This window comes from Serinus canaria, chromosome 6 (assembly GCF_022539315.1).
Source record: "Serinus canaria isolate serCan28SL12 chromosome 6, serCan2020, whole genome shotgun sequence".
Classification (NCBI taxonomy): domain Eukaryota; kingdom Metazoa; phylum Chordata; class Aves; order Passeriformes; family Fringillidae; genus Serinus; species Serinus canaria.
The window spans coordinates 6,797,432-6,824,461 of record NC_066320.1 but is presented as its reverse complement, the minus strand read 5'-3'; the positions used below and the strand labels follow the sequence as shown (position 1 = coordinate 6,824,461).

The window sequence follows — 27,030 nt, the reverse complement described above, 5'->3', positions numbered from 1 at the left end:
GTCCTTATGTAATCAGCGTAGGAGGACACAGTGGAGTGAAAGGGTAAGGCTAACATGTGCAAAGTCCATTGTAGGTGTTTTGTTAACTTGCTTGTGAAAAATGTCCATTAATGATTGAAGGGGGGAACAAGGTGAGGAGAATAATCAGTACTTTGACTGGAGTTTAATTTAAGCAGACACATTAAATATTGATGCACTCACAGAGTCTAAAGGACACTTCTTTGTCTCCAGCAGCTGCAGAAGACAACGCTTCTGAAGTTATAAATTAACCTTTCATGTGAGAGGTGAGAAGCATGAGGTTTGTCAAGTGCTATTTGACCATTTTAGGCAGGGTCACCACACCTTCTCTTAGATTTGTGTGAAAGGGAAGAAGACTGTTTCAGCTGCAAAGAACAGAGATTTCCTGGGAGATGCCAATAAAGTAGCACAAAGCTCCCTGGTGCCATCACAGCAACCCTGACAGGAAATGTTGCCTACTTTGTCTGGGAAGATACAGATAGAGTGGCAGAATTGTCGCTCCCACAGTCTGGCTGTCACTGATAACATTAAATCCAAGATTTCCACACCACCATCCTCTGCAGAAGTCCCCTGACATGGGTAAGGCCTGAAGTGTGTGCTCAGATGAACCGTGTCCCCAGTCTAACCGCGTCTGACAAACTGGTCACCTACACACAAGAGAGACGGACAGGAACTTTGTACAGGAGCATGTGGTGACAAGGGGGAATGACTTAGAACCGAAAGAGGGGAGGTGTATAATAGATAATAGGGAAAAAGTCTTTACTGTAAGGGTGGTGAGGCCCCGGCAAAGGTTGCCCTGGGAAGTTGTGGATGCCTTATCTCTAGAAGTGTTTAAGGCTAGGCTGGATGGAGCCCTGAAAAACTTGGTGGGGTGGAAGGTGTCCCTGCCCACAGCAAGGGAGCTGGAAATAGATGATCTACATGGTTAGATAATTTCAAACCATCCCATGAGTCAAATGCTGCTTTGTAAATCAGTTTCCCATGTTAATCTTCAAGTCTACATATATGCAAAATAAACCTCACATGCAAACCTGCAAAGCTTGTAACAAAATAAAAGCAGCAGTCATATAGCTGTAAAAAACTGTAGTCTATAATTTCTTTTTTGTTTCTTTACTTTTACATAACTGAATGGGTGAAGGGCTTTTTAGGTTCTTACACTACCCATGTAGGTAATGAGGACATCACCTGTATGTCCTCATGAGGGTATTACCAAATGAGGGAAAAGCTATTTAATCAAAGTAATTTTAACTTGCTTATCACTTCAGTGCTCTTGCTACACAACACAACCAATGCAGCTGCAAGGAGTGTTTTTTGGAGATGTCTGAGGTAGAGTTTCTTAGGAAAAGGTCGCTGTAACAAACTACAGAACAGCAAGAATTTTTTTGCAACATAATCTTCTGAGTCTGTTGCATATATTTGCCTTCCCTAAACTGATAAAGGAACTATTTGGGTTCGGCAAATAATGGAGTTTTCCATATTTAGAACATTAGGGAAAATCATATTATTTTACAGCTATTTTAAAAATCACATACACTTCAACTAAAATACAAAAGTGCATCACGTAATGACAAGTAAGTGCTGACAGCATGAATCACATCTGCTAGGAGTGTAAAATGGAAACAAAATTAGCCCTGTATCTCTAAGCAAAGGGATTTATCAGTTCTATTTTCTTCCAGGAAATATCTAGCAGGATATTTTTATTATGGCATAGGTCCCTCATGACCTTCAGGTTTGCCATAAATTCACAAAGATCAATGTCAGTACAAACCACAAATGCTATTTTTACTGAGATACAAAATTTATGTTGTTCAACCCCAACTTCCCTTTCCTGATCCTGTTACATGCTCCTCACAGTAAAGCTAATCCCCATTTAGGATGGTGCATTATCATACTGGGAGTGTCCAAGAAAGCACTCACTGTTTAAGGAAAAAGATTTCATCTTCTTTAGAGATCAGAAGATTGCTTACAGAGAAAGGCAAGAGTCAGAGATGTCTCTGAGAGCAGCAAATCTTGTATATATGAGTATGTATGGTTACATTAGAGAACCAGATGACAGCAAAAATACCAGGATATTAAAGAAATCACAATCCATAAATAAATCACTTTTTCAGAAAACAACTTAGTAACTTATCCTTTGCACCCATCACACTACTTTCTGATCTATTGTATTTAGGGCACATAAAGAGCTTGTTTAACTAGAGGGAGGCAGACTGATTTAGTCTATCTCTGCATTTTTGTTCTTAACCTGGAATACCAAATCTCCTTTCTGAGCTCTATTTTGTATTAGCTTCATGCCTCAATGGGCTAGACTAATCACCTCTATGGAAGAATATGATCCAAAATGGTTAAACATATTTTCACTTTCAGCAGCGGATGGACAGAAAATAGAGAACTGGTCCTTAGTACTGCTGAAAAGCATTGTGATCAGGAACAAGACAAATCCCAAATGTCCCAAACTCCAGTGAAGGCTGCATCAATCAGAGCTGTGGCAGAGGGCACAGAGAGGTGGCTGAAAGGCATTAAAGAACACCCTAGAAGAAAATAATGACTCGTTTGTTTTACACAAAATTATCTCCAGGCTCTCCCTGTTGGCAAATGACAAGGAGGGGGCTGTTACCAACATCACACGCTGCTGCTGCTCCAGTGGGACTGGAACCATTCACTGCTGTGACAGTCAGATACTCCAGAAATCCTCAGTTCTCCCCCCATGGGCAGCTTTTAGTCTTTGCAAAGACTATACAAAAAAGACTTTCATATCTTTTTGCTCTGGAGCTGAAGTCATCTGTTCAGCCCATGTTTGCAATCTCAACAAATCAAAGGCAAGTATTTCTGTTGAGGTGGTCACCAGGTAAAGTATCAATCCTCCAGATGGCTCCTCAGAAGCAGTATTGCTTATTCCCTGTGGAAAATTCATCTATTCTTGCCAACAGAGGGTACTGAAGTTTAATGGCACACATTTACCAGGGCAGGAAGCAGCACAATGCATTCCTCTGACACTCTGCGGAGTACAGACATGCTCTTTTCACCTTGCTTGAGTACTAAGTTCATTTAATAGACCTGAGTTAGCTTTTCCCTCCCTTATTTAACCATACTAACGTATCAAGGAAGGCATTTATTTTCTGTCAATTAAATGGAGAGGATAACAGCAGCAGTATGAAACAGTCAGAAACCTAAACTCATCTCATTGCTATTTCCTTTCAATGCAAATGCAGTCAGGTTTTTTTTTTTTTTTTCCTGTATAATGCAATCCTGCCACTTCATATGTAGCATTATTTCTAATGCTGCCCTCAGCCTAGTGTTGGGTCCTCACAGGCTGAGACCAGGATCCCAAATTACATTCCATTTTTCTGGTTATGCTCATGCATTGATCTGTTGGCAATACAGCATGTGCTGAAATAGTTCACAATTAATCACTCCAAATGTCTGTAAAGAAAAAACCCACATCCTTTAATTTTGACTGCCAGGACAAACTTGGTGAGTGCAGAGACCAAAGGGAAAGCAAGATCCCACAATGAGAGAAGGCTATTTTAAGCATATGTCAAGCTGACACCCAGGGCTTGTCTAAATATAGATTTGTCCACTGTAAACACCCTTAGTCTGCATTTAGTGCAGACACATGCAGAGTTACTCAGCAATGACAGACAAGATTTGCATCCACACCCAGGCCCACAAAAGCACTCAAACATAACCAATTCCTGAAAAAATAGTTTGTAAGTGGGTTTCTGCATCCAAAGAGAAGCATTAATCAAGAAAAGTTTATCTCCTGCTGTTGGAGACTTTGCCATCTAAGCTCTCAAGAAGAGAAGCAAGCTCACCAAGGGGCTGCAGCTCTCAGGCTCAGCTCTTTTACTTACCCTGGTTTGCAAAGAACACGCAAGGAGGGGCTGTGCAGACACGTTCCTTGAGCCTCTGCAGTGGCTCACATGTGACAATGCAGGAAACAGCCTGTGCTGGGCAGGTGTGGGGCATTGTTCTGCCACTCAGAAATCCTGGCTTCCATACTGTGGTTTCCTGCTTATTCCTGCCCTCCCCTTGTTAATGCATGCTCTGCTTCTGAGCTGTCAATGCTTTCATTCTGCAGCATAAACACTGTGCTGTGCTGGACCCTCTGCTCCAAGGTCTGGGAAACTCACTGCATTTGCAAAGAGCTTGGACAACTTACAATCAATAAATTAGCTGAAAACCTGCTTGATCTGACAACTACAATGTAAACATATCTAGTGTGTCCTGCCACTGCAATGTGATACTCTCTCCAAGTTTATGTGAATCATCTCCCCAGTGACTGTGAAGAGAACTGGAAACCACTGTCTGTTTACTGATTATTGGAGCTCCCTGACCAAAAAAGTACAAACACAAAAAAATGTGTCTTCACTGAAACAACTTGGGAACTCCTCTGTAACTTTATTGTAAATCAGACATAAATGTTTAACTGTACCTATGTTAAACTTTCTTTGGATCTTGGGCTCTGCTACTTGAAGAGCTTGCAGCAAAGATTGCCAGAAGAAAGGCTCAGAATGCTGTTTTACAGTAGTTTTGCAGCCCAAGTGTCATCACTGTCCTCCTGTGCTGATCCAGAGGCAGAGTTGGGCAGGGTCAACATTTGGGATGGTTCCAAACCCCAGGGTAATAGCTGAACCTAGAGGGGCTTTCAACTCTGACATACAGTCTTCATCAACTGCCTTATGAAACAAGATCTATCCTCAAAACCCTTGCAATCTCCTTCAAAATGAAGTATTCCAGCTTGTCCAGCAGTCATTACAGCAAGCAATGGAACAATTAGAAAAACTGGAGAACCAAATGTTCAGTAAGAAAATGTGTGTTACATCCCTGACCTGGAATCAGGACAAGGTAGGTTCCTTATTCTCACACGACACTTCTAATGCCACATATCCACACAGCAGGTCATGCACAAGGCCCTGCAGAACTCCTCTACCATTTTGTGAGCATCAGGATTTACTTTTGATTGCCACTGTCTGTGGCTTTTTCCCTATTTCAGGAAGACTTCAGAAACTTGTCACAAATAACACTCCTCACCCAACAAGGCCATGGCATTTTAATAGTCTTACAGAACACCTGCTGCTGAGCACAAATCAGGCATCAGATGTATGCTGCTAGCAGCAGCTAGAGTCCTGCAGGAGCATCAATGTCAGTAGCATGAACAGCTCTTCAAACCAGCTGTCAATATTCAGAATATTAATTCAACATTTGAACAAGGCAGAAAGAGTTTCTTTACAGCATTTGAGCCTTAGACAGTTGGTGTTATTCTTATTTCACAAAGGATGCTCATAACATTTCCCAGTACAACAGGTCAAAAAGATGTATAAGGCAAGGAGAACACTCCTCCTCTGCCAAGTGCATCTGTTGTGCACTGGTTTCTTTTAACCCACAGAATTCCTGGGCTCAGAAACAGTAAATGAAAAGGTCTGTGCATCACACATCCAAGCAAGACAGCAAATGGCAGATTCCTACCAGTGTGTTTCAGTCCACGCAATCCCACCTTGGAATCATGAAATCATTAAGGCAGAAAAAGACTTCCATGACTGAGTCTAAGCTCTGACCAAACACCACCATGTCAACTAAACCACAGCACCAAGTGCCACATCCAGTTGTTTTTTGAGCACTTCCATGGATGGCAGTTCTAACACATCCCTGCACAGCCCAGGGTTCCAATGCTTAACCAACATTTCAGTGTAGAAATTCTTTCTGATACTGAAACCAGATCTGCCCTGGCACAGCTTGAGTTTATGTTCTCTCATCCTATTGCTGGTTGCACAGGAGAAGAGGCTGACCCCCACCTGGCCACATCCTCCTTTCAGGAAGTTCAGAGCAATGAGGTCTTCCCTGAGCCTCCTTTTCTCCAGGCTAAAGAAACGCCCCATGACAGTAAGAGCAGGAGAGGCTGAACCACCAGCCCAGTGACTTCAGTCTTAAAAAACTCAGTGCTCTCTCACACATAAATAGAGCCCCAAGTGACTGATTTAGATGGCATTCAGACAGTGTCACTGGAGAACTTGCAAGTGGCTCACTCTAATAGGCACAGACAGGTCTGCTTTAGAAATTTTGTACCATGTTCATGTCCAGTCTAAACTCATTTGGACAGTTTCTAGCCAGGGGTTGCTTTGATCCTCTTGCCCCTTACAACAGCTGAACCTCAAAAACTTTTGCTTTTTGGTTAGCAATTACCCCACTTACCACATCTAATGTAGAGAGTAAATCCTTGTCCTTGGATTCACAAGGCTTTGGAGAAGCTACTGTTGTTATAGCTGCTTGGTTTGGTTTCTTCCCCAAGCTAACTCATGTATTAAGGACAAATACTGACCACTCGCAGCAGGAATTCAGGGTGCTTCCTGAAAAGAAGCAGTCCTGCCTTGAACTGTGGGATTGCACAAGTCAGAGAGTGACATGAGACCGAAGGCCAAGGCTCAGCAATGGGGTGGGATTTTTGGAGGGTTAAGGCAGGGCTTGGACTGAGCTTTTCAGATTCTTCTCTTAGGGATGAGCCTGCCCCAGAGAAAGGTTATTCCCTCACTGACTCATGGGGATTACTTTTACATAATAGAAAGTCCCTCAAATGAGGCATAGGATCTGCAAGGACATTAAAATGATTTGAGAGTCTTTGAGGCAAAGAAAACAATGTCATTTGACCAAAAAACATAGAACCTTCCTTACTTGATGATACTTAGCTGCACATTTAATAAACAGTTGAAACACTGGAGAAAGTTTGTTTTGAATATCTCTACACAGGCTTGCAATTGATTTTTAACACACAAAGCATTCCCATACAGATAATACTTGTGTAAACTGACACTTGGATTTCCTCTTCCATTTTCTTATTGCTGCTGTCTCCTCTCCCACCTCCCCACATTGTCATTAAAGGAAGTCACTAGAATTTGACCAAGAATCCAACTGGTACAGACTTCATATGCAATAAGATGGCACCCTAAACATCAGGTTAAGGTTTCATAGGAAATGCCATTGCTTCAAGTTGCAGAAATGTTTTTCCACAAATATTATTTTATATATCCACCACTAAGAAGAATAATCTTAGAGGAGATGTACCCCAGTTAACAGAGTTGAAGTAAAACAGATTTTAAAAGATGAATTGCAAATTTGAATATGTCAACAGTGGATTAAAGCTGCATTTGCAGAAGATAATTATTTTCCTCCAAGGGAAGTTTTCTTCTTTAGGCTGACAAACCACCTTAAGTTTCTACAGTCCAGAGATGGAAAACATCCTTAATGGCTTCCGCTAACCTATCTTTGAAACCGTGCAGTAATTATGTAACTGCTCTGGAAACAGGAGAGGAGCAGCCAGGAACCCTGCCTCTGAGCAGAGCGCCTGGGAGGGGAAAAACAAACAAAAAAAGTCTTTGCTGAGTCCTTGCTCTTTGTTGAGACTTCCCCCACTTCAGCATTAGGCCTACTTGGATTACAAAGCTGTAGCAAGTGTCAGGCTTTCAGTGTCTGTTCTATTTTTGGGGATTTGTTATGGAAGAAGAAAGTGCAGCCTGAGCGCCATGTGAGCAACTTTAATGTGAGGGCACAACTGCCAGGAAAACAGTTCCCTGGCTCCTTCTGGCCCTGTGGGAATGAGGCTGCTGTGCCTTTCATTGAACCCTGAGATCTGAAGCTTGGAGGAAGCATTCACTTTAGAAACCACTGTGACAATTTCAAAAAGGTGTAGATGTCATAGCTAATTTCACAGCCGACTCATCCATTTGGAATTTGCAGCCAAACTCAATCCTCAATTCTGCCCTTCTGAGTCCAAAACAACTTCATTGTAGATATTTCATCCATGGGAACAAGAACAACAGCTGACCCACAATGTCTAGGTAAGTGCCAATTTCAGCCCTCAACAAATCCAAGTGTTTTTGGAAAACTTACCAAAGGTTGACTGACGTTTGCTGAATCACATCATAACAGATTCCTTGCAATAATAAATGTTAAGTAAGATCAGGTGACAATTCATAAATGCAAGTGTCAGTCCTGTTAAAAAATAAAAACATTACAAGCTTTTTTTTGCTTTTCTTTTTTCAGAACAGTTTTTAAACCAGGAATTTGGAAGAAAGGAAACAGTTGAAAAGTATGTGCAAGTATGGAAGTTGTACTGTCAGCAGCAGATGACAGTAGAACCATCTCAAGTTCATAATCATCTGTAAAATACAGGATGTTTGCACCATTACAGTTAAAACTGTAAAATGTAGTTCTGCTCTGGTAAAAGAAAGATTTTCAACATTGCTAAAACGCAGTAGGGACCAAAGAACAAGATTTGTAAGAGAAGCGAGTAGTAAGAAAATAAAACTGGTAGCATGTTAGCAAAAACCCCCAACCACCCCAATGAAACATCCAAATTAAATAATGAAGGCAAGAGGATTAAATATATTTCCATGCCAGTATAAACTGTTCAAGATGTGAATTCTGTAGCCTGAAAGACTATCTCAGTCACAACCAGTTCTAACAGTGTAGTCTATTCAACATTTAATGGCTTGACCTTGTAAATCTTTATCAAATCTTGAGCAAACATTCTACTATCATGAGGCATCCTGGCTCTAATCAATTAAACATTAGCACTTTGGGGGGAAGAAACTAGTTTCCTTTAAAATTGTCTTCCAATAGGTAACCTGGGATAACAGAAACCTTTTTATGATTAACAGAAACATGAAACTGAGAAATAGCTTCAGAATCAGGATGAGAGTTTTGTAATGACTGAGTAAAGTGAAAGTATTTGGAAAACCCTGAGCTCTTTAAGCAAAAGTTCTGCAGCAAAAGTTCTGTGATCTGGCTTATTTTCTGATAGAAAAACAAGCTGAGCTCCCCCCTCACTCTAGGCCATGCAAAGACAAGTATTCTGCCACTGTATTTTTCCTTCACCCTTCTTATCCCTCTGGTGCACACCAACTGTCTTCATGTATTGCCAAAGTGATCCATTTCATCATTTGAATTAACTGGTAGGACATTAATGGCATTTCTAACTCCATTTGCACATGCATGTAGATTTCCCTAGGGAAAAAAAAAAAACCCTAGGACAAAAGATAAGATTATGCTGCAGACAAGCTTAGCAAGGTTATTGCTGTCAAGAGACTACGTGTTCCCATGAATATAGGCAAAATTTGAGCTAGAATTATAGTTAGCATAAATTTTAATGCAAAGAACCACCATTTCAGCTAGGTGGATTCCTAAAGTGCACTATAAAAGAGAAGCCAAAGCTTTATGGGGCAATCTTGATTCACACAAACTCTTCTTGCAATAAATTGTCCTTTTAATCAGGGAGGCTGCTAGAACAAGGGCACAGCATTCCTGGGAGTATCTCTGGGAAGTTCTTGGAATGTTTAATCTAAAAAGATAGGCTCCCCTCTGAAATCAGACATTAATTTCAATATGTATATATAATAGCATGGGATGCTTTAGTCCAGACAAAATTTTTGAAAATAAACTGAATGTCTTTTTAAAATATGAAAGAGTTAACTTGAAACCCCTCAAGTTAGCTACCTTCAGAAACTAACAGCATAAAAAATGTATTTAATGAATACTCAAGACAACAGCCAGACTAATCCTAGAGTGCCTTAATAGTGTGAGGAATGCAGTAATTTTTAACAGGTTTAAGTCATTGGTATGTTGTCACAGCTAACATTTGTTCTGGACAGGAAACTCAGGAAAATAAATAAAACGTAGGACTCTTACTGGTTTCTAAGTCTGCTGTATAAATATCTATGAGCAGGAAAAGTAACTAAACAATTTTAGAATTATACAGAACTATGTCCTGATGACCAAAAGCAACACAAAGTACATTAAGTTTAAAAGCCTTAATCACTTTAATCATTCACCCACAGAAACTCATTTCTAGCTACAGTTTCTGTGGAAATACAGATTTTGGAAATATATAGCAGGGGATTTCATCATACTCAGGAACTTTAATTTCTCTATTGCCAAGTCTGCTCCAGTTTCCACTTATCCCAACTCAGCTCCAAGGGTGGATGGAGGAGGGCCCCATCACACAGCTCCCTCCCAGATCCCACAGCTTGGGATCCACCCAAGGGCCCAGGAGGCCCCAGGGGTACCTGGGGGTACCTCAGCCTGGTGCCACCACCCCAGGGCAGCAGGTACCCTGAAAGGGCAACAACACCCAGGGGGCAGTTATTAAAAAAATAAATTAGAATCATAGGATATTCTGAGTTGGAAGGGACCCACAAGCATCATCAAATCCAACTCCAAGCCCTGCACCCCAGAAATCACACCCTATGCCCAAGAGCTGCCCAAATGCTCCTTGAGCTCTGTCAGCCTTGGGGCCCTGACCACTTCCCTGAGGAGCCTGTTCCAGTGCCCAACCACCCTCTGGGGAAAGAACCTTTTCCTGATATCCAGCCTAGACCTACCCTGCCACAACTCCAGGCCACTCCCTTGGCTCCTGTCACTGTCACCACAGAGCAGAGATCGGTGCCTGCCCCTCCTCTGACCCTCAGGAGGAAGCTGTGACTGCAATGAGGTCTTCCCTCAGTCCCCTCCTCTCAGGCTGAACTGACCAAGCAACGTGAGCCCTGCTCCTGGCACTGCTTCCCCACTAGGACCAGCTCCACATCCCTCTCTTGGACACTTTCCAATAGATTTTGTATCTTTCCAAACCATCCAATGTTTTCCATATCAAAACAACTGCAAAAATTCACATACAAGTGATCCAAAACAATTTGGTGATGCAGATAAGCAATCTGCATATTCCAAAGAAAGTCAGGGACCAGTCACAGCTGAACTGAAAACTGCTTCATATTATTAGCCTTAATTCTTTCCCCTGCTAGAAAACAAGCAGAAGTAGGTAGCAGTGTTGAACAGGTACAGAAAAATCAGTTTTTAGGAAGTGTGGAAAAAAAAAGTCACAGCAGATTTAAAATTCCCACCTCCAGACAGAAAGACAGAAGCATTTATTCTTGACCTCTTCTACATTTAATATTTGCTGTTGATAGCCAAGATAGTATTAAAATTCACTACAAAAGTACACCCTGTTTCATTCAGCACTGCCAAAAAGCACTCAGATGCAGCATGGCAAGAGCCCAGCTCACAACACTGCTTTTCACACCAGCTCAAGGGGGCCTTCAGTGACAGGAGGGAAGGCAGTGTGCCTACAGAGACTGAGGGGAAAGGAGGTAGCAGTGTGCAGTTCTTAAGTTTAGCCCCAAAAATGCCAGATGGTCACACCACAGATACCTGAGACACCCACAGATCACTGTTCTGGTTTCATTAAATTCACATGCCAGGCTATGTTCAAGGCTTAAGAGAATAAAACTACAGGACATGGTGTAGAGCATTTCACTGATATACAGGATTTGGAACACAGATGACTCTCATCAACAGCCCTGAGGCTCAAAAGCCTCAAGGTTCCCATCTCAGGCCTTTCAATTGTACTTACTGTTTTCTGCATCCAAGTGAACTAATAGTCTATAATAGTCTTTATACATACCTTCAGTGTCCATCTGGGAAATGCAGGACTGACCTCAACCTCTTCTTGCTGCTGTAGGATGGCTGTGCTATGTACTTGGAAAGGTACAGAACAGTCTCAGAAGCATGTGAAACAGATTGATATCCAAGCTAGCACCTTTACATTCAGGAAGGATTAGGCTTATTAAAATTGCTTGCTGTGCAATGCATCATTCTTTCTCTCTCTCTCAGCAGTTTACCAGGATTTCTAAGTTAACCCCTGTAGTGCTGGGAACTTGCTTTCCTTTATAAAGGGGTACAAGCACTGGAAGAAATAAAAAAGAACCATCTAAAGGGGTGATCACCTGGATGAGGCAACCTGAACTTAAACCAGCAACGTGTCATCTCTCCCTTTTTTGCTGCTATTCTGGAAGTGCTCAGGTGGCTCATTTCTGTTCAGACAAATGTCAGAAAACAAAGGGCATGCACAAAGAAAGCATCAGCCCATTCCCCCAGTCCCCAGTCCCACCAGCCATGGCAGTCAGGGACAGGCAGAACAACTGCTTGCTCAGCATGTGCAGCAGGGCCCCGAGGAGAATAAAGGCCTTTTAAGAAACACTGCCTGTGTTCCAAGGGCAGAGTAACACGGATCAGCTAGGTTAGCATTGGCTGAAATACACCCATGGCCTGGTGCCCAGGAGCTTGCAGCCATCAGAACCCAAGGATTTCACTGGTCAGGATGGAAGAGCACACTTCCATTGCAGGCACAATGTGCTGACTTGAGCAGAATAGCAGTCACACAGAGGCCAGAGCAGCAGCTGAACATGACAGAAACAAGTGGATTCAACCACCAAATTTAGCAACACTCAAGACACTGAATACAGGATAAGGTTAAGTAACTCTGAGACTTTCAGGTCCAAACCCAGGATCTTGGTAAAACAGCCATACACAGCAAGTAATACTTAGACAAGCTACTGAGCACACCACAGGTGACCTCTGTGCTAAGCTGATAAATGAATGCACACAATAAAAAGAGTGACAAAATCAGAAACATCAAAAGACATGGCACAACAAAGTACTCACAGAATTTACACAAACACATACAATCTATAGTTTACACTGGCTCATGCTCTAAAATCATAAAATATAATAACTGATCAAGGTTTTAGTAAGAAAATATGTCAAAACAGCAAAAATTATGGTGGATTCCTAAGACAGATCTCCATTAGAAAATTGAATCTATCAATCATAGAATGACTTAATTGAACAATCAGGTGTGACTTCAAGACAATCAAGAAAAGCTGGAAGACAGCACCTGATACCATGACCTTTACTATAAAGCAATAGCAAAAGCACTCTTTTCTGAGCTACAGAATCTACAGCACCACCCTTAGCATAGGCAAGGAAACATTTTTTTGTCTTCTCTCCTTCTCAGAGTTGATATCAGATTAGAGAAATAACTGTCCTGCCTTGTACAGCTTTTGACTCAGAACACGTAGGATGTTTTTCTCTAACTTTGTACAAATATACCTCTCTGCTCCTATGAACTGAGAAATAATGGTAAGATGAAGCTCTATTATTTTCTATTCCACTCCACCCTCCCAAGGAAAAATACCCTCAAGGTAAGGAGGTCAACTAAGACCAAAAACACTGCAGCTTTTGCTGTGGCAAAAAAACCCCTGAAGTCCCATGGAAGGCAGCTGTGAGAAGTAAAACATACATGTTTAATTCAGAAAGGTACTCTGGAATTTCCCCACAATAATAACTAAAGAAATATAGCTACATTCTTCCAAGACAGAAGCAAAACTGATGGAGTCAAGGAAGCTTTGTACTTTGAATTTCCACCTAATGCAAAGTGAAGAGCACCTCCTATGCAAACTTTATTATGTGCACAGGTTATTCCCCAGGTTACACACTCGGACATTTAACAGAAGGAATGCCCCAAGTGGAATCAAAGACAGCAAAAACAAACATGCAACTTTCTCAGACCCCTAATTCTCATTTTTCTTCCTCTTTTTCCCAGTGATGACAGGTTGACAGAGAAGGAAATATACATCCACCCAGTAGTCTTCTGTACCAGTAAATACAAAAAAATCAAGTGTTTATTGGAAGTCTGCATGAAGGCACAGATGAGCTTGATTTCAGACACATTGTAACAATTACAAGTATATGTAAACACCTTGAGATATACAAAAAAGCAATAGTACAGCTAGTACAGGAATAGAATGTAACCTGCTAAAAAAATCAAACTTCTTTATATCTGAGGTTCTTACAATAAACTCTGATCTACACCAACACAGTGAATGCTCTTGAAGTCGCCACTTGGATTCAAGCTCAACAAATCTGCACTTTGGCCATTGTTTGATCCAAATTGGAACAGGCTTCCTTCCCTAGGATCAGAAAAACAAAGGAACAACCAGCTAGACACCCAACCAACCTATAATGAGGCTTCATTGATTCTCTAACTACACAAGAGCAATCATCAAGGTACTGAAATTAAATAGAAGTTTCAGAAAAACTCAAGGATGCTTGTTCACTTGCATTTGAGGAAATTGCTGTATTTCTGCAGGAAAGGAACAGTCTACAGCTGTCAGGTGATTTTTTTCTTCCTCCACAGGAGGCTTAGATTTCATCTGAAACACCTGCCAAAACAAAAGTCAGCAATCACAAACTAAAGTGCCTTGGACAGCTTAGGTTTTACCACTAGAATAAAACATCTCAGTTTATAGACACAGAATCATGTTTTATCATGAGAAAACCCACCTTTGCACACAGAAGACTACTTCCAATATTTCTGTGGAAAGGGGCATTGCTTTTTGTGATTTTTTTTTTTGGTTGTTGTTTCTCAATTAGATACCAACACCATAAACTTGAAGAACTGCAACACAGCATTTTTTCAATGGAAATCACAAAAAATGCCCCCCACCCCCGCCTAAAAGAGTTTTAATACAGGAAATCTCCAGGCCTAGAAAAAGAGCACTCTGAGCAGCAATGTTGCTACAGGGACACAATTTTCACAAACTCAACCTTCAACCATCTGTCCTAAGTCTTCACTCCTCTTCTATAAAAGCTTTATAACCTCTGGAGCCCCATTCCAGTGAGGAAAGACTCCCATACAGGAAACACATGCAGAATTAAACCTAACAGAGCTATAGCATTTCTGCTGGCCCTGTGGCCACACCATCCCAACTGAAAGATGAGGTAGTACTTTTCTTTGGAGCCCAACTAACAGAACAGGCACAAGCACTCTTCTCACTAAAGTAGCAGCAGCTGCCTGTAATGCAGTGCCAAACTCCACAGTTTATCTCCTCTTCAGAACATACCTAAAATCCAAAACCACCAAAACCAGCTGCTTAGAAAAATAAATCATTATATGAGCACACACTCCCACTTTTACTGCATCATAAAGGCCACGGTCTGCCATGTTCAGTGACTTCCTCCTGTCCACACAGAGGCATTGACTCAAACTCTGCTTGTACTGGGACTAATGGTTGTTACCCAAAATTAACATGAAGGTATCCTGAGAACTTCTTATAGCAAGAAGTGAAATTTAAAATCATTAAAAATTTTAAGAACCATGATCCAAAAAAAAAAAAAAAAAGGCTGGGAGAGGAATTCAGCTCTTCAGGGAACTGAAGAAATCAGATTGTCTCTATGCATACAGTCCATTTGGTATTCAGGGGCTGTTTGCTCTCTCTTCAAGAGGAGAGATCTTTCCTCTCAAGGAAGTTGTTGTAACATATGCATGTATTACAATTTTATAGCTTACACTCATAAACCTTCTGGTTTCTTATGAGATGGCTTGAACTGGAGAAATATGCTCTGCATAGTCCATGCTCCATGCTCCCAAGGATCAAAAAGAAATAGACTGGCATGACTGCAAAAAAGGAAACATCAGAAAGAGTTGAACAGTATTAGAATTTGTACTGCTTGAAAAACTAAGCATTAGGATCAGGAAAAACACTGTAAAACTCAATCAAGGTCCCTGGCCGCATCCTCTTAGCAAAGCAATAACTAACTATTTAAGGCTCTTTTATTTGTTTCCATGATCAGTTTCCATTTATTTAACAGTCCATATACTCTCCTTTCAGCAGTGCAACTTGCACAGATCCCAGGAAACTTCCTCATTTTCATTGCTTCCAAGACCGCATTTTTCATTCAGCTGAAGTGCACAGGGATTCCACCCAGGCAGGCAGATTCCTAAATGAAAACATTTTAACGGGAAAGGAATCCTGTTCTGCTCAGCTCCAGTACAGCAACTGCCAATAGAACAGCACTAACACTTTCTGGAAAAACTCTGATGTACTTTCTGCCCTTGGGAATATGCTCTCAGAAGAGTACATGTAATTAAAACAGTCTTATCTGGCTTTTAGCTGAAGACTACCTCCAAACAGTCCCACCTCTTCTTCCCAAGAACTTCTGTGGAACAAATCGTGGATAAAATAAACTCTTAATGCTCTACAGAGTATCAGCTGCATTCCAGTGTCCAAGCCAGATCCCTTGAGAGAAAATACAAAAAGAATTGTATTGTATGCTTGATTGTCAGAGAGGAAAGAACTGCTGAAACAGCAGAAAAGTAGATTTTATTTTTTTTAATCTTTAGCTGTGAAGGGGTATGCTCACAAAATGCTCCACACAGCTAGGAATTACTTCTGTGGACTTACACAGCTGGTGACAATGCAGTGTGCAACTGAGAGGCATTAGTGATGAAAAGGATGTCACAAAACCACCCAGGTGCTTCTGAGAGAAACAAAGCACTTAAGCCCTCATAGTGAGCTGGACTTCACTGTCAAGTGAGTTTCTCCAGTCCATAGATCTGATAAAATCACAGCTGCAGAATCATAATTCATGACTATAATTCACAAGGAAAACTGAAAATCCATTTACATTTATTAGGAGATGGTTGTGCACAATTTTTCATCTTATTCAAAAAGTCTACAAATAGAGTTTAACACTTCTGATTGCAAGCAAATGTTTGTTCAACGTTCTTAGTTCAATAAGGCCAATTTAGTGCCTTTTTACACTTTCAAGGTTTAGTATACATTTGTCAGTTCTTTACTTTCTTCTGGTAACAGTCCCACTGGAACAGTAAGGAAAGTTCACTAAGACACTTTATAACAGCAGCTGAACTTGGGTTACACAAATTCAGGTTTGGAATATGCTTCAAATGTAAATTATTCTAGGCAATTTTCCACTTTGAGATCTTAAAACACCATCAAAGGCTCTTCCCTTTCCACCCATATTTGTGCTACTACCACCATGAGTTAGCCCTCCACCGAGCCATTTATACAAGGATCTCAAAGCACTTCAGAAAGGAGGGCATCATTTCAAATTCTGGGATACTTGAGCTGGAATCCTACTTAATAGAGAGTATATTTTTTTCTTCGTCTTATGTTTACAAAAGGACAAGCGTCAAACTAAGCTGATCCTGTCTTGACCTTAGTCCCACCTCTGACTATCTGTCACTTTCCCCCATTCAATCCTATCACTTATTCAGGAGCTCTGCTTAATTAGAATGCTCAGAGCTGAGTTTCCTCTATGCAAAGCTGAGCATCTGCTATGGTCAATTATTTTCAGGTGGAAGCAGTTGTCAAATTTTAGGTCTGCCACAATCTTGAGAACTGTTTGACTGGAGAGTAACTACCATAATTAATGTAATGTAATTTGATAATGCACTTGATCCCATATTGGTTTAAGAAGTGTAATAGACTATATATGCATTTCTCTAAATTCCCTCAGAGCTGAAACTACATAGCTACGGTGAAGAAATTCTAATTTTGCCTTAAGCGGAACATTTTACAACATTATTTTAACTTACAACTTTGATTTAGAGCACTATTTTCATAAGGATTTTCAGTTTGCAATTCTGACTGAATAGGTGAGCGGCAAACATGACATTATATGTACAAGTGTTAGTAACTACCAGAATGCTGTACTTCCTTCTTAAAAATGTTCTTAATAAAGCATTAAGCATGTCAAACAAACTTTTGTAAACAAAAGATAAATTACTCATGTTCTGCTCTGATTATAGCCAGATACATATTCTCATAAAATAAACATTCTCTTGTCATTTTCCATGGCCCACATATCCATATATATGAGGTAAACCATTTAAAATTATCAATAATATATAAACTCCAGTACTCAATAGGAACCTCAGGAAAAATGTAACCGAGTATATGTCAATATCAAGAAGTGACACTTTGTTCCACTGCAAAGTGAAACCAATTTATTTGTGCTAAATGAATGGAAAGAATGTATTTGGAATACATTTCTTTATACATTGTACCGGCTTAGGCTGCTAAAGAAGCATTCATTAGTGCCATGTTGTGCTACTTTCTTGTACTCTGTTTCTACCAAGCAATACAAAGTTTTGGCTGTTAGCCAATATATTCCTCTATGCTGATCTCGTTTTCTAACAGACTTTTGAACATTTAAAATACCTGTTCAAACTTTGCTTCAGGGGAATCACAATGAATATATTTTAACAAGAAAGAAATTATCATCAGCTGTTCTCTACAATCACATTGCCTTCTGCAGCAAAAAAATCCAAGAGCACACACTTGAATCAGCTCTCAGTAACCTGTGGGCAGGACCACACTCCCCTACAGTCACTGTGACAGGGCACACGGTATGGGCAGCTTACAGGTTAGCAGAAATGTCAAGTGACATCATCAAATCTTAAGGTCCACGAATTGTACATTCCACAGACTCCAACAAGCCAGTTCCCTCAGTGTAAAGTTCTGACTGTACCATGTGTTTGAGGTGCTTTTAAACAGGAGAAGTATGGATGTGTCCTCTGTGAATTAAGCTGATTTGCTACAAAATACCAGAGAGCTTTTGTCTTGGGCACTGATTAGGGTGTCTGACTCACTTTTGCACTAGAAGCTGATATTTTAAACGACTGAAACATAGTGCTGATCTTCCATAAGCTTGGTAAACACTGTAATATTTTAGAATTTATCATGTAGCCCATCATGCCTTTCATTTTCTGCAAATTGTCATGAAAAAATATAAAAAGGTATCCCTTTAATTTTACAAACCTAAAAGCCAGGAAAATGAAGCTCTGGAGCCAAGCAAAACGACATAATGCCGTATTACCAAACAGAGTAGCAAATGTTCCAGCCAGAGAATGGACATACATGTAGTTCAAGTAAACACTGATGGAAAACTTTGTTAAGTTAGTGTTGTAGACCCACAACACTGGCTGCATTTTATACAAACGTTTACAACACAATTAACAGTGAAGCCTATATAACCTCAGTGCAAATAAGTCAAATCCAAATATGCCAAGTAAGCCTTTGGCTTTTAGTAAACTGCTCCGTGTTATGAGTCCACTTCTGACATAGAGACTGCAGAGCACATGCACTAAGGCTGAGAGGAGGGATGCACTGAATGCTGAAAATTGGCTGCCTGCGATGCCGCGGCTTGGCCCGGAGGTTGCACAGGTGGTGGAGGTGGTGGCGGAGGTGGCTGCACTGGGGTCTGCGTGTTTGGAGAAGGAGGAGGAGTGGGACGTTTAAATTTGTCGGGGCTGTTACTTCTTCGTGGTGAAGGCCTCTGCAGAACAAATATTGAAATCATGTTTAACACACTCCTGAACAATGTTAGGTGCAAGTCTTCTAATCTTGGCAAAGGAAAAAAAAAAAATCACACAAACAAGTCTGAACAATTATATGGGAAGAAGAAATTTCAAAACATTGCAGGAGTCACAATACAACTTTTACATAAAAATAAATGTTCCTCTGAAACGGAGTAGCAAAGTAAAGGGGAAGTACCCTTCACATCAAAGAGAACATGCATTCCTTCCTGTCAGCTTGCAGGAAATGAACACAAGACATGTCCTGCAGATATGTTTACCCATGATGACCAGCAACCTAAAAAGAAATGAGATGCTGCAGGCACAGCCCTTCCCAGCTGTGCCTGACTGACCAGTAGGTGCTGAGGAAGCCTTGACTTCACGCTGCAGCCACATGAGGTACCAGGATGTGGTACCTGAGTGTGGGTGGGAAAGCTTTGAGTATCAGAGTCTGCCCAGAATATCTAGCTAGCTGAAAGACTCTTAGCCCACACACTGGAGCAAAACCAAAGCATAATACAAGTTGCTCTTTGGAGAACAAAAAAATATTACAATGCTTTGAGCTGCAGGAGTGAAGCAGTTGTTAGAGAGACCCCCCTCAACAGAAACCACAGATTTTCAACAGCTGGTACATTTAAAGAAAGACTGAAACCCCACTTTACCTTTACAAACTGAGGGGCAGGAGGGGAAGGATAATCTTTAATGTCAGAAATGCAAAAATATAAATTACACTCCACAACACTAACTTCTGCACTTCTGAAACAAAAATGCTCATTACTTACCAATCTGGTTAGCATTAATCAACAACCTCATGGCATGACAAACCACCTACCCATAATTACTAATCAACCACAGGTGGTCAGCTCTGGGGAGAAGCATGATCACAGTTCTATAACAAATGTATTATCAAATGTAAAGTCAAATTTATTTTGTAATGGAGATCAAAAAATGAAGAGTCAAGAATGAAACTGCAGTTTAGTCAAATCAAATATATTGTATCTATTTTTCTGCACAACTATGTACAATAGATGAAAGTTATATGTAAAACCCAGGAGATTATTGAAAACTGACTGATGCCTCTGAAACACTTAAAATCATATACTGCATTTGCATACATATAATATAAGGGGACCTGGTATCAGTATTGAGACAAAGCCATGAGCTGCTTGTCAACACCTTTCTTTGAACAATTAGAATTTTGTCCTCAAGATGATCTTTCTCACAGTGACTCAATTCATTTAGAGTTTCAGAAAAAGTAGTATTTCACAGAGACTGAACAGAGCAAGTTCCTTGACAAACTCATTTATAACATTAGTTTCCATGTTTTCCAGAAGCATAAAGATCTTCCTGTGACAAACTCATGTGACACACAGCCATGGGCTGAGCCCCAACCAGAATTCTACTCTCCTGCTGAGCTCCCGCTTCCTTTCTGTTCTACCTACCATTGCAGTGTTTCCACCCACCTCAGCTCAGTGAAATTGTGACAATTACCTCTGCACACCCACCTAAACCAGAAGCAGCTGTATTTTAGCATTGTACTAAAAATTCTATTGAAATACCTTTTTACATCTGAGAATGACAAGTATAAGCAAAACCCTTGATGAATATTTACATACTACCATACCTGCTGAGAAAAATCAAAATGGTCTTGATACAACAACCAGAAGGTACTTTGCCATATGGTTAATATTTAGGCTTTGTTTGCTCATTGAACTCCACAAATATTTAGAAGAAACACAATGAAGCGGAAATGCATCAAACATCGGTAAAAAGGAAATAAATTCAGCTGAAAGATATGAGAAATTGCCCTAACAAATGTTTATATTAACTTTCTTCTTTGCCAATGACAACAGAAAATAAGAGTTAACTGCCTGTTACAGTGACATGATGGTAGCATTGTGTGTCATCCTGAAGAAAACCTGAGCTTGAAGCAACCTCAGATGACTCATCCGTCAGATGGTGGAGACTAGGAGAAAAATGAAAGCAATGTTTTTACTTCCCGGGATAGGCTTAGTAGCTTAGAACATCACTTTTCACACCCTGCCTGCTGATCCATAAGATGATACCTATTACTGTCCTTAAGATGATAAAACATCCTATTCTTTTGCAGAAAACAAGGTTCTCCAAAAAGAATCAGTTTCTGAGGGGTGAAGAGGAAAATCAGGGTTGAAGAAAGCAGCAATAGGTATCTTGGAGTAAGGAGACAAAAACAAACATTTACAAAAATGTTTTGTAAAAAAGCTTAAGGACAACCAATCATAACTTCCAAAAAGCAAACTATATTGGTAACAAGTATTTACTAATTTAAATACTTACTGTAATACCATGGGATGGTCCCATATGTTGCACATGAAGGCCTGGGGAATTGTAGTAAGACATTCCAGCTCTAGTCAGTGAAGTTGGTGGTGTGAAACCAACTGTGTGACTTGCATATGACAGACCTAAAATTGTTAAAACAAGGTAACATCAACATTCTTGTTTGATATTAAAAACTAAAATGCGAGGGTTTTTTAAATTTTTTTGGTTCTGAACCAATGATAATCTAAAAATTGGTAAGTGCTACAGATTAGCCATCTAGAAAATGCTAATTGTACTGAGAAGTGTGATGCAAATTGTTTTCTTTTTCTGTAGCATACTACCATAAGTTTCAAACAAACACTATACAATGTTAAACATAACTTTTCACTTAAGATAAATGGTGTAAGACTCCCATAGTAGCTTAGTTCTAGTCCATAAGTATTTCCATTTCTTCATGGAGGAAATGGCTCCCTGAACTCCATACAGTCTGAAGAAGCAGAGAGATTGTGCCTGGAGAAGCCATCTAGCACTGGGTCACAATGAGGTTCCACAAAAAAAAATAGATGTGGGTGGCTTCTCCAAGGCACACCAGATCTGCACTGTGGCTTCCTTCTCTTTTGCCTCAGCATTTTAAAGACCTTTGGGACTGGGAAATTAAAACATGCTGGGAAATGTTACTAGCTGGACAAGACTAGCAACTAACATTTAAAATTGCAACTTGTTTTATCTATAGTAAGGGAAGCCCAATATCCCAAACTGCAAATATTTAATTCTTTCATCCAAATATTTCCTTTTTATAAGAACTCAATTATAAAAATGCAGAGTTCCTGTATAGGTCTATTTAACCAAGGAAAACAGAAACAGCAACTGCCAAATGCTTCAAGTTCACACCTAAAGCATTCTGAACAGCTTGAGTTTCTCAAAAGACCACATTTTCCAAAACCTTTTGCTCCTTTCTGCTTTCTGACAAAAATATCATAAGGAAGGATACAGGACTTTTCTCAGCTGTTTACAACTAGAGTTCAAGCAACTGCTTTGGAGAAAAATGACCAAAAAACAATTCTGAAGGCCTATTAAACTTTTATAACACCACACTGGATTTAACAGTTTTCACACTTCAACACTAAACCAATACAGAACAATGTCCCTGCAGCAACACTCAGCACCATCCCTGTCTACATGCACCTGTGTTTCTGACTACAAGAGATGAGACAAAATCTGGATGAGAAAACAGGACAAGCCTCAGATCCCTGGTGAAGTCATATAAGAAAAAACTACCTGTGCTTCCTTCAATTCTGTTTGTTTCTGTTACATTGCCAATGTATGTCTGGTGCAAATTACAAGTTACTCCCATGAAATCCCTGCCACTAGAGAGTAACAACAAAATTAACTTGCCTTTTGACTACACAATCTAATTATCTGTACAGCACATGTGCTCTATTTAAGTGCTTTTGTAAGCAACAAGGATAGAAACAAGTCAGTGCTCAGGGAGGTGACAAGGCAGCCAATCAGAGGTAAGAGCCTGGAAATAACAGGCAAAACAGAGACACCTTTGGAACATGGCAATTCTGAACTGCTTTGGAATAATCCAGCTCCACAAGCTTGACAAATGCAAGTCAACATGGCAGCCAAAGAAACAAAAGCAGAGCAGTGCACATACATTCAGGATAGTTCATCTCTGCAGCCCCACACATCTACCTAGCAGCAGCAAAGCACAGAACAGTAACTACACTGAAGACTAACTGGTAATTAGAACAACTAATCCCCAGCTGCCTAGGAGTAGCAGTAATTACACTATCTTCAAAGTTCTAGAATATTTCTAGCACAGATCACTGTGCTAGAAACCTCAGCAGTATCTCAGCTTCAAAGAGTCTTCTAAAGTAGTATCCCAAGCCATGCAGGCACAAAAGACTCTGAGATTCAAAAGCCAGTATCTGATCCATTCAATCAGCTATCCACATGAAATTACAGCATTTCTATCTGGTTACAAATTTTGCTTCCCCATATTCAAGGCACGTCATTTCCCAAATGAAATATGCCAAGTCATACAAATACTTGATGCAACATACAGCTGTTTTATTATTCTGTGCTGATACTTCTGGCATCATCTTACTGTACTACTTTAGATACAAAATACTCTCAAAACCTATTTGTTTTTATCCATTACTGCATTAATTTATCCCAGACAGCTCTACAAAATTCCCTGTTGATCTCATTAGTTCTCTAACAAACTGCAGCTTCTATTTTTCTGAAGTCTGACACTTCCCAACTGCTGATATTAATTTATCAGATGAAAAGGAGATTAATGCAGCTGCCTGCACAGACAAGCTAGCCTGGAACATTTACCACACCAAAATTTCCAAACTCCTAAACTCTGTTAGAAACAATAATTTCAGCTGTGCTTCAGAGTGTGTTTCAGCAACCTCTGTCTGTGGGATAAAATTTTCAGTCTTGTACCAACTACTGATGGGAAATCAGGGAACAAGGAATGCACTTCAGTCTCAGTGTAGGAATAAACTGACAGAGTTCTCCTGCACTGACACATCAGCACCTAAACAGGGAGCATTGCTAAGTAATGTAAGATGCAAGCCTGTAGGTTAGCAGGTAATCTGTCCCACACAGAGCTGTAATTACTGTGTGACTGCAGATCCAACCTGCAGCTGTACTGTTATACAGGCTGCACACAGAGAACCACAAACGAAGCTGTTCCTCTTTCCTCCAGAGTAGCCATTGGCACAACTATACTTCAGTACACCCAGTTACAGGAAAGGGGTAAGAAAACGTGCAGCATTTTCTTGGTAACACACCCTGACACCTTGAAAGTCAAGTCATTTGGCTCATTTCAGAAATGCAAAAACCTTCTGAAAACTCATAGTCACACTTCTCATATCTAACACCACAACATGGCTTACGGCCATAGCTGGTCTTCACACATGCAACACCTGGATGAAAACTGTTTACAGTCCTTTGAGAAACCACAGTCAACCTTGAAAATTCAATGATCTAATGACATTTATATGTTCTAGCAGACCTGTGTAATAAAATGTTTCAATCCCATCTTGTGTCAACACAGAGCACATCTCATCTGCCTGGCAGGTTCTAGAGGTGATCGTGGGAAAGCCAGGCATGCAAATTCACTTCTTGATGGACAAGGTGTTTGTGAGCACCACGTAACACCCACTGCCAACAACCTGTCATTGATGTCCAAGGGCAATTTTAAGGGATTTTAAATTTCAGTCAATAAATGTGTTAGTAACACAAATGCATTTCATTTGACTTATAATATATTCAGAAATTAGAAATTCAGAAAAGATTTGGTCACTTCTGTTATACAAAGTATGTGAGATAGGAATTATTAATTTTACAGTTATTGTTTAATAATAGAAAATAGCAGAAGTACAAAAGCCATTTCTCTACTGAAGAGAAATGAAAATTGACTTTTTTTCCCAACATATTCAAGATTAAGCTACTCTAAGAAGTTTTGATCCAGAGCACAATATCTATTTCATTACTAATTCTTCATCAGACTCTAGAAATCCATTTGAATTATGTGTCCTGTTGAGCAACTTGTGTGGGAAGGGAGGGGGAAAAATAGACAGCAAGAGAGAAAAAAAGAGCAAAATAAATAAAGTTCAAGTGATAGCTACTTAACTGATCTTCAGTATCTGTCCACAGATCTGAAACATAGAATATCTGGTCACCATCCAAGAACATGCTGTACTAGAAGATACCTAAGGCAAAACTATTCTTGCATTTATGATGCAGGATTTTTCTCCAAACTAGCTCTGAAAGGCTACTGACCTAAATATATTACTAGGGCACGTTACTATGTGATGCATACAATAATTTTAGAAACTGGGTTAAATATTTACCAGGTGATATAGGTCTGCTAGAACTTGGTGAGGGTGTATAAGGGATAGGACTGGACACAGTGCGAGGTCTTAATCCTTGTGCAGACATCTCATTAAAATATCTAACAAAAAAAGGCAAAGAATAATTAGATCAAACCTTTTAAAATGTGCCATGTTTTAAATGTTTCACTGTGATTTTTTCAATTCCCATAAGAATCACATTAGGAAATCATGACAGGAACTCTTTGTCATTGCTGACACTGACTCAACTTTCCATGGAAACAGCTGGACTTCTCTTAGGCATTTGCAGTTAAAACCATATAAGTTGTATATGATTAAATAGTATGTATTAAGGTCAGAGATGTAAACCATGTCATCTAATCTGACCCATTCTACATTCTTGCACTTCACACATAATTTCTACATTGAACTCAAAAGTTTGGTTAGCTGGAGTATATCTTCCAGAAAGGCATTCAGCACTAATCTGAAATTATGAAAAAGGGTGAAGAAATCAGTAAAGTACTAACAATTTATTCCAACAGCTGATCAGCCATAGCATTAAAAACATGTCCTGTTTCCTACTTGAATCCCTCTGGTCCCAACATTTAAACATTTGCTCATCCCATCTTGTGCCACTGGAAGAGAGAAACACTTTGAACCCAGGACCACCTCACTAAAGGTATTTCCAGGCTGTGTTGCAAGACACATCCCACACTTCACTATGATAAACTGAACAGATCAGAACCTGAGGCAAGGCATTTTTCCCCACTTCTAATAATTTCAGTGATATTTATTTGTCCTTCCTTCACTGACTACAGTGAAGCTTCTTCACAGATACCAAGTGCTATATAAAAGAACAAAAATAACACCAATTGTTTCTACTTGTCACTCACTGTTTTTAACTGATGAGATTTGGTGGGTTTTTTCCCCACAGTACTACACTGGCAGTCTCAGGTTGAGTTGCTTAGGCACTCTCCACTTTGATTTTTTCAGTCACTCTAGATTAGATTCTCCCCTGCTCATCTTCTCCAGGTGGATGCAAATCAGTGCACACAGGTTTATATTATTAGATTCAGCTGTGTTTCTTTACTGGACACAGCAGAGCAGCAGCTAAATTTGCCACCTAACAGCCCTTTGACTTACTTGTCTCCTCTTCTACCAGTGTGTTCTCAAGAATTCTTTGTAACTGCACTTATTTCCCCATCATAATAAAAAAACAACAACATGGAACAGCATTAAAATTATTCCTATTTGATGGAACTCACAATAGCTACTTTGAGGTCTGTCCATAGACTATTTGAAACATATTTTGATACTACATCTTGCTGGTTTTTAACCAGAGTTAACAAGCCACATGCCCTAGCACAGGCAGTACACTGTAGTGATACCAAAGTTGGTTTGAATTTGGGTGGATCAGGTATTAAAAGCAGCTGCAATAAAGAACAACAGAAAACTAACAAACTAATAAATTAGGGTTTAATTAAATATACAAGTTTTTAAAAGAGCTACCAGAGGCAAGGTTAATGAAACTGAACTAAGCTACCTCTGCAACACACAGTAGGTTCCAATGCAGACCAGTTTGTGAGTTCCAGCAAGGCAGCATCTCTGATTTAACCCCCCTGCCTTCTACACAAACAGAGTTTCCTAAAAGTCATCCCACTACCTGGCTCAGGTGATGTGGAACAGCAGCACTCCATTAGCATGTGGCCTGGTTTGAGGTATTACCCTGCTACTCCCAAGAACAGGATGGAGGATTAAGAAAAAGCTATTGCTGGTCTAGGGAAAGAGGCTTTGGGAGAGCTGTGTCCTTTACATTCAGGATAGGATCATCACCCACTCTCAGCTACAAGCAATAATTATCATCAGCTAACAGAATGC

General features: G+C 40.0%; 1 protein-coding gene across 2 annotated transcripts in view; it reads right to left on the bottom strand.

Moving 5' to 3' along the window:
- Positions 1 to 16,296: 16,296 nt before the first annotated feature.
- CCDC6 (coiled-coil domain containing 6) overlaps positions 16,297 to 27,030 on the bottom strand; it is a 48,341-nt gene continuing 37,607 nt past the window's right edge. Inside the window, exons 7-9 of one of the 2 annotated variants that reach the window (XM_050976238.1) lie at positions 25,174 to 25,274; positions 21,320 to 21,444; positions 16,297 to 18,984 (exon numbers count right to left, since the gene is read on the bottom strand). In XM_050976238.1, the coding sequence (XP_050832195.1) occupies positions 18,793 to 18,984; positions 21,320 to 21,444; positions 25,174 to 25,274 (418 nt within the window). In that variant the 3' untranslated portion in view covers positions 16,297 to 18,792. The other variant, XM_050976239.1, reaches the window with a different exon arrangement.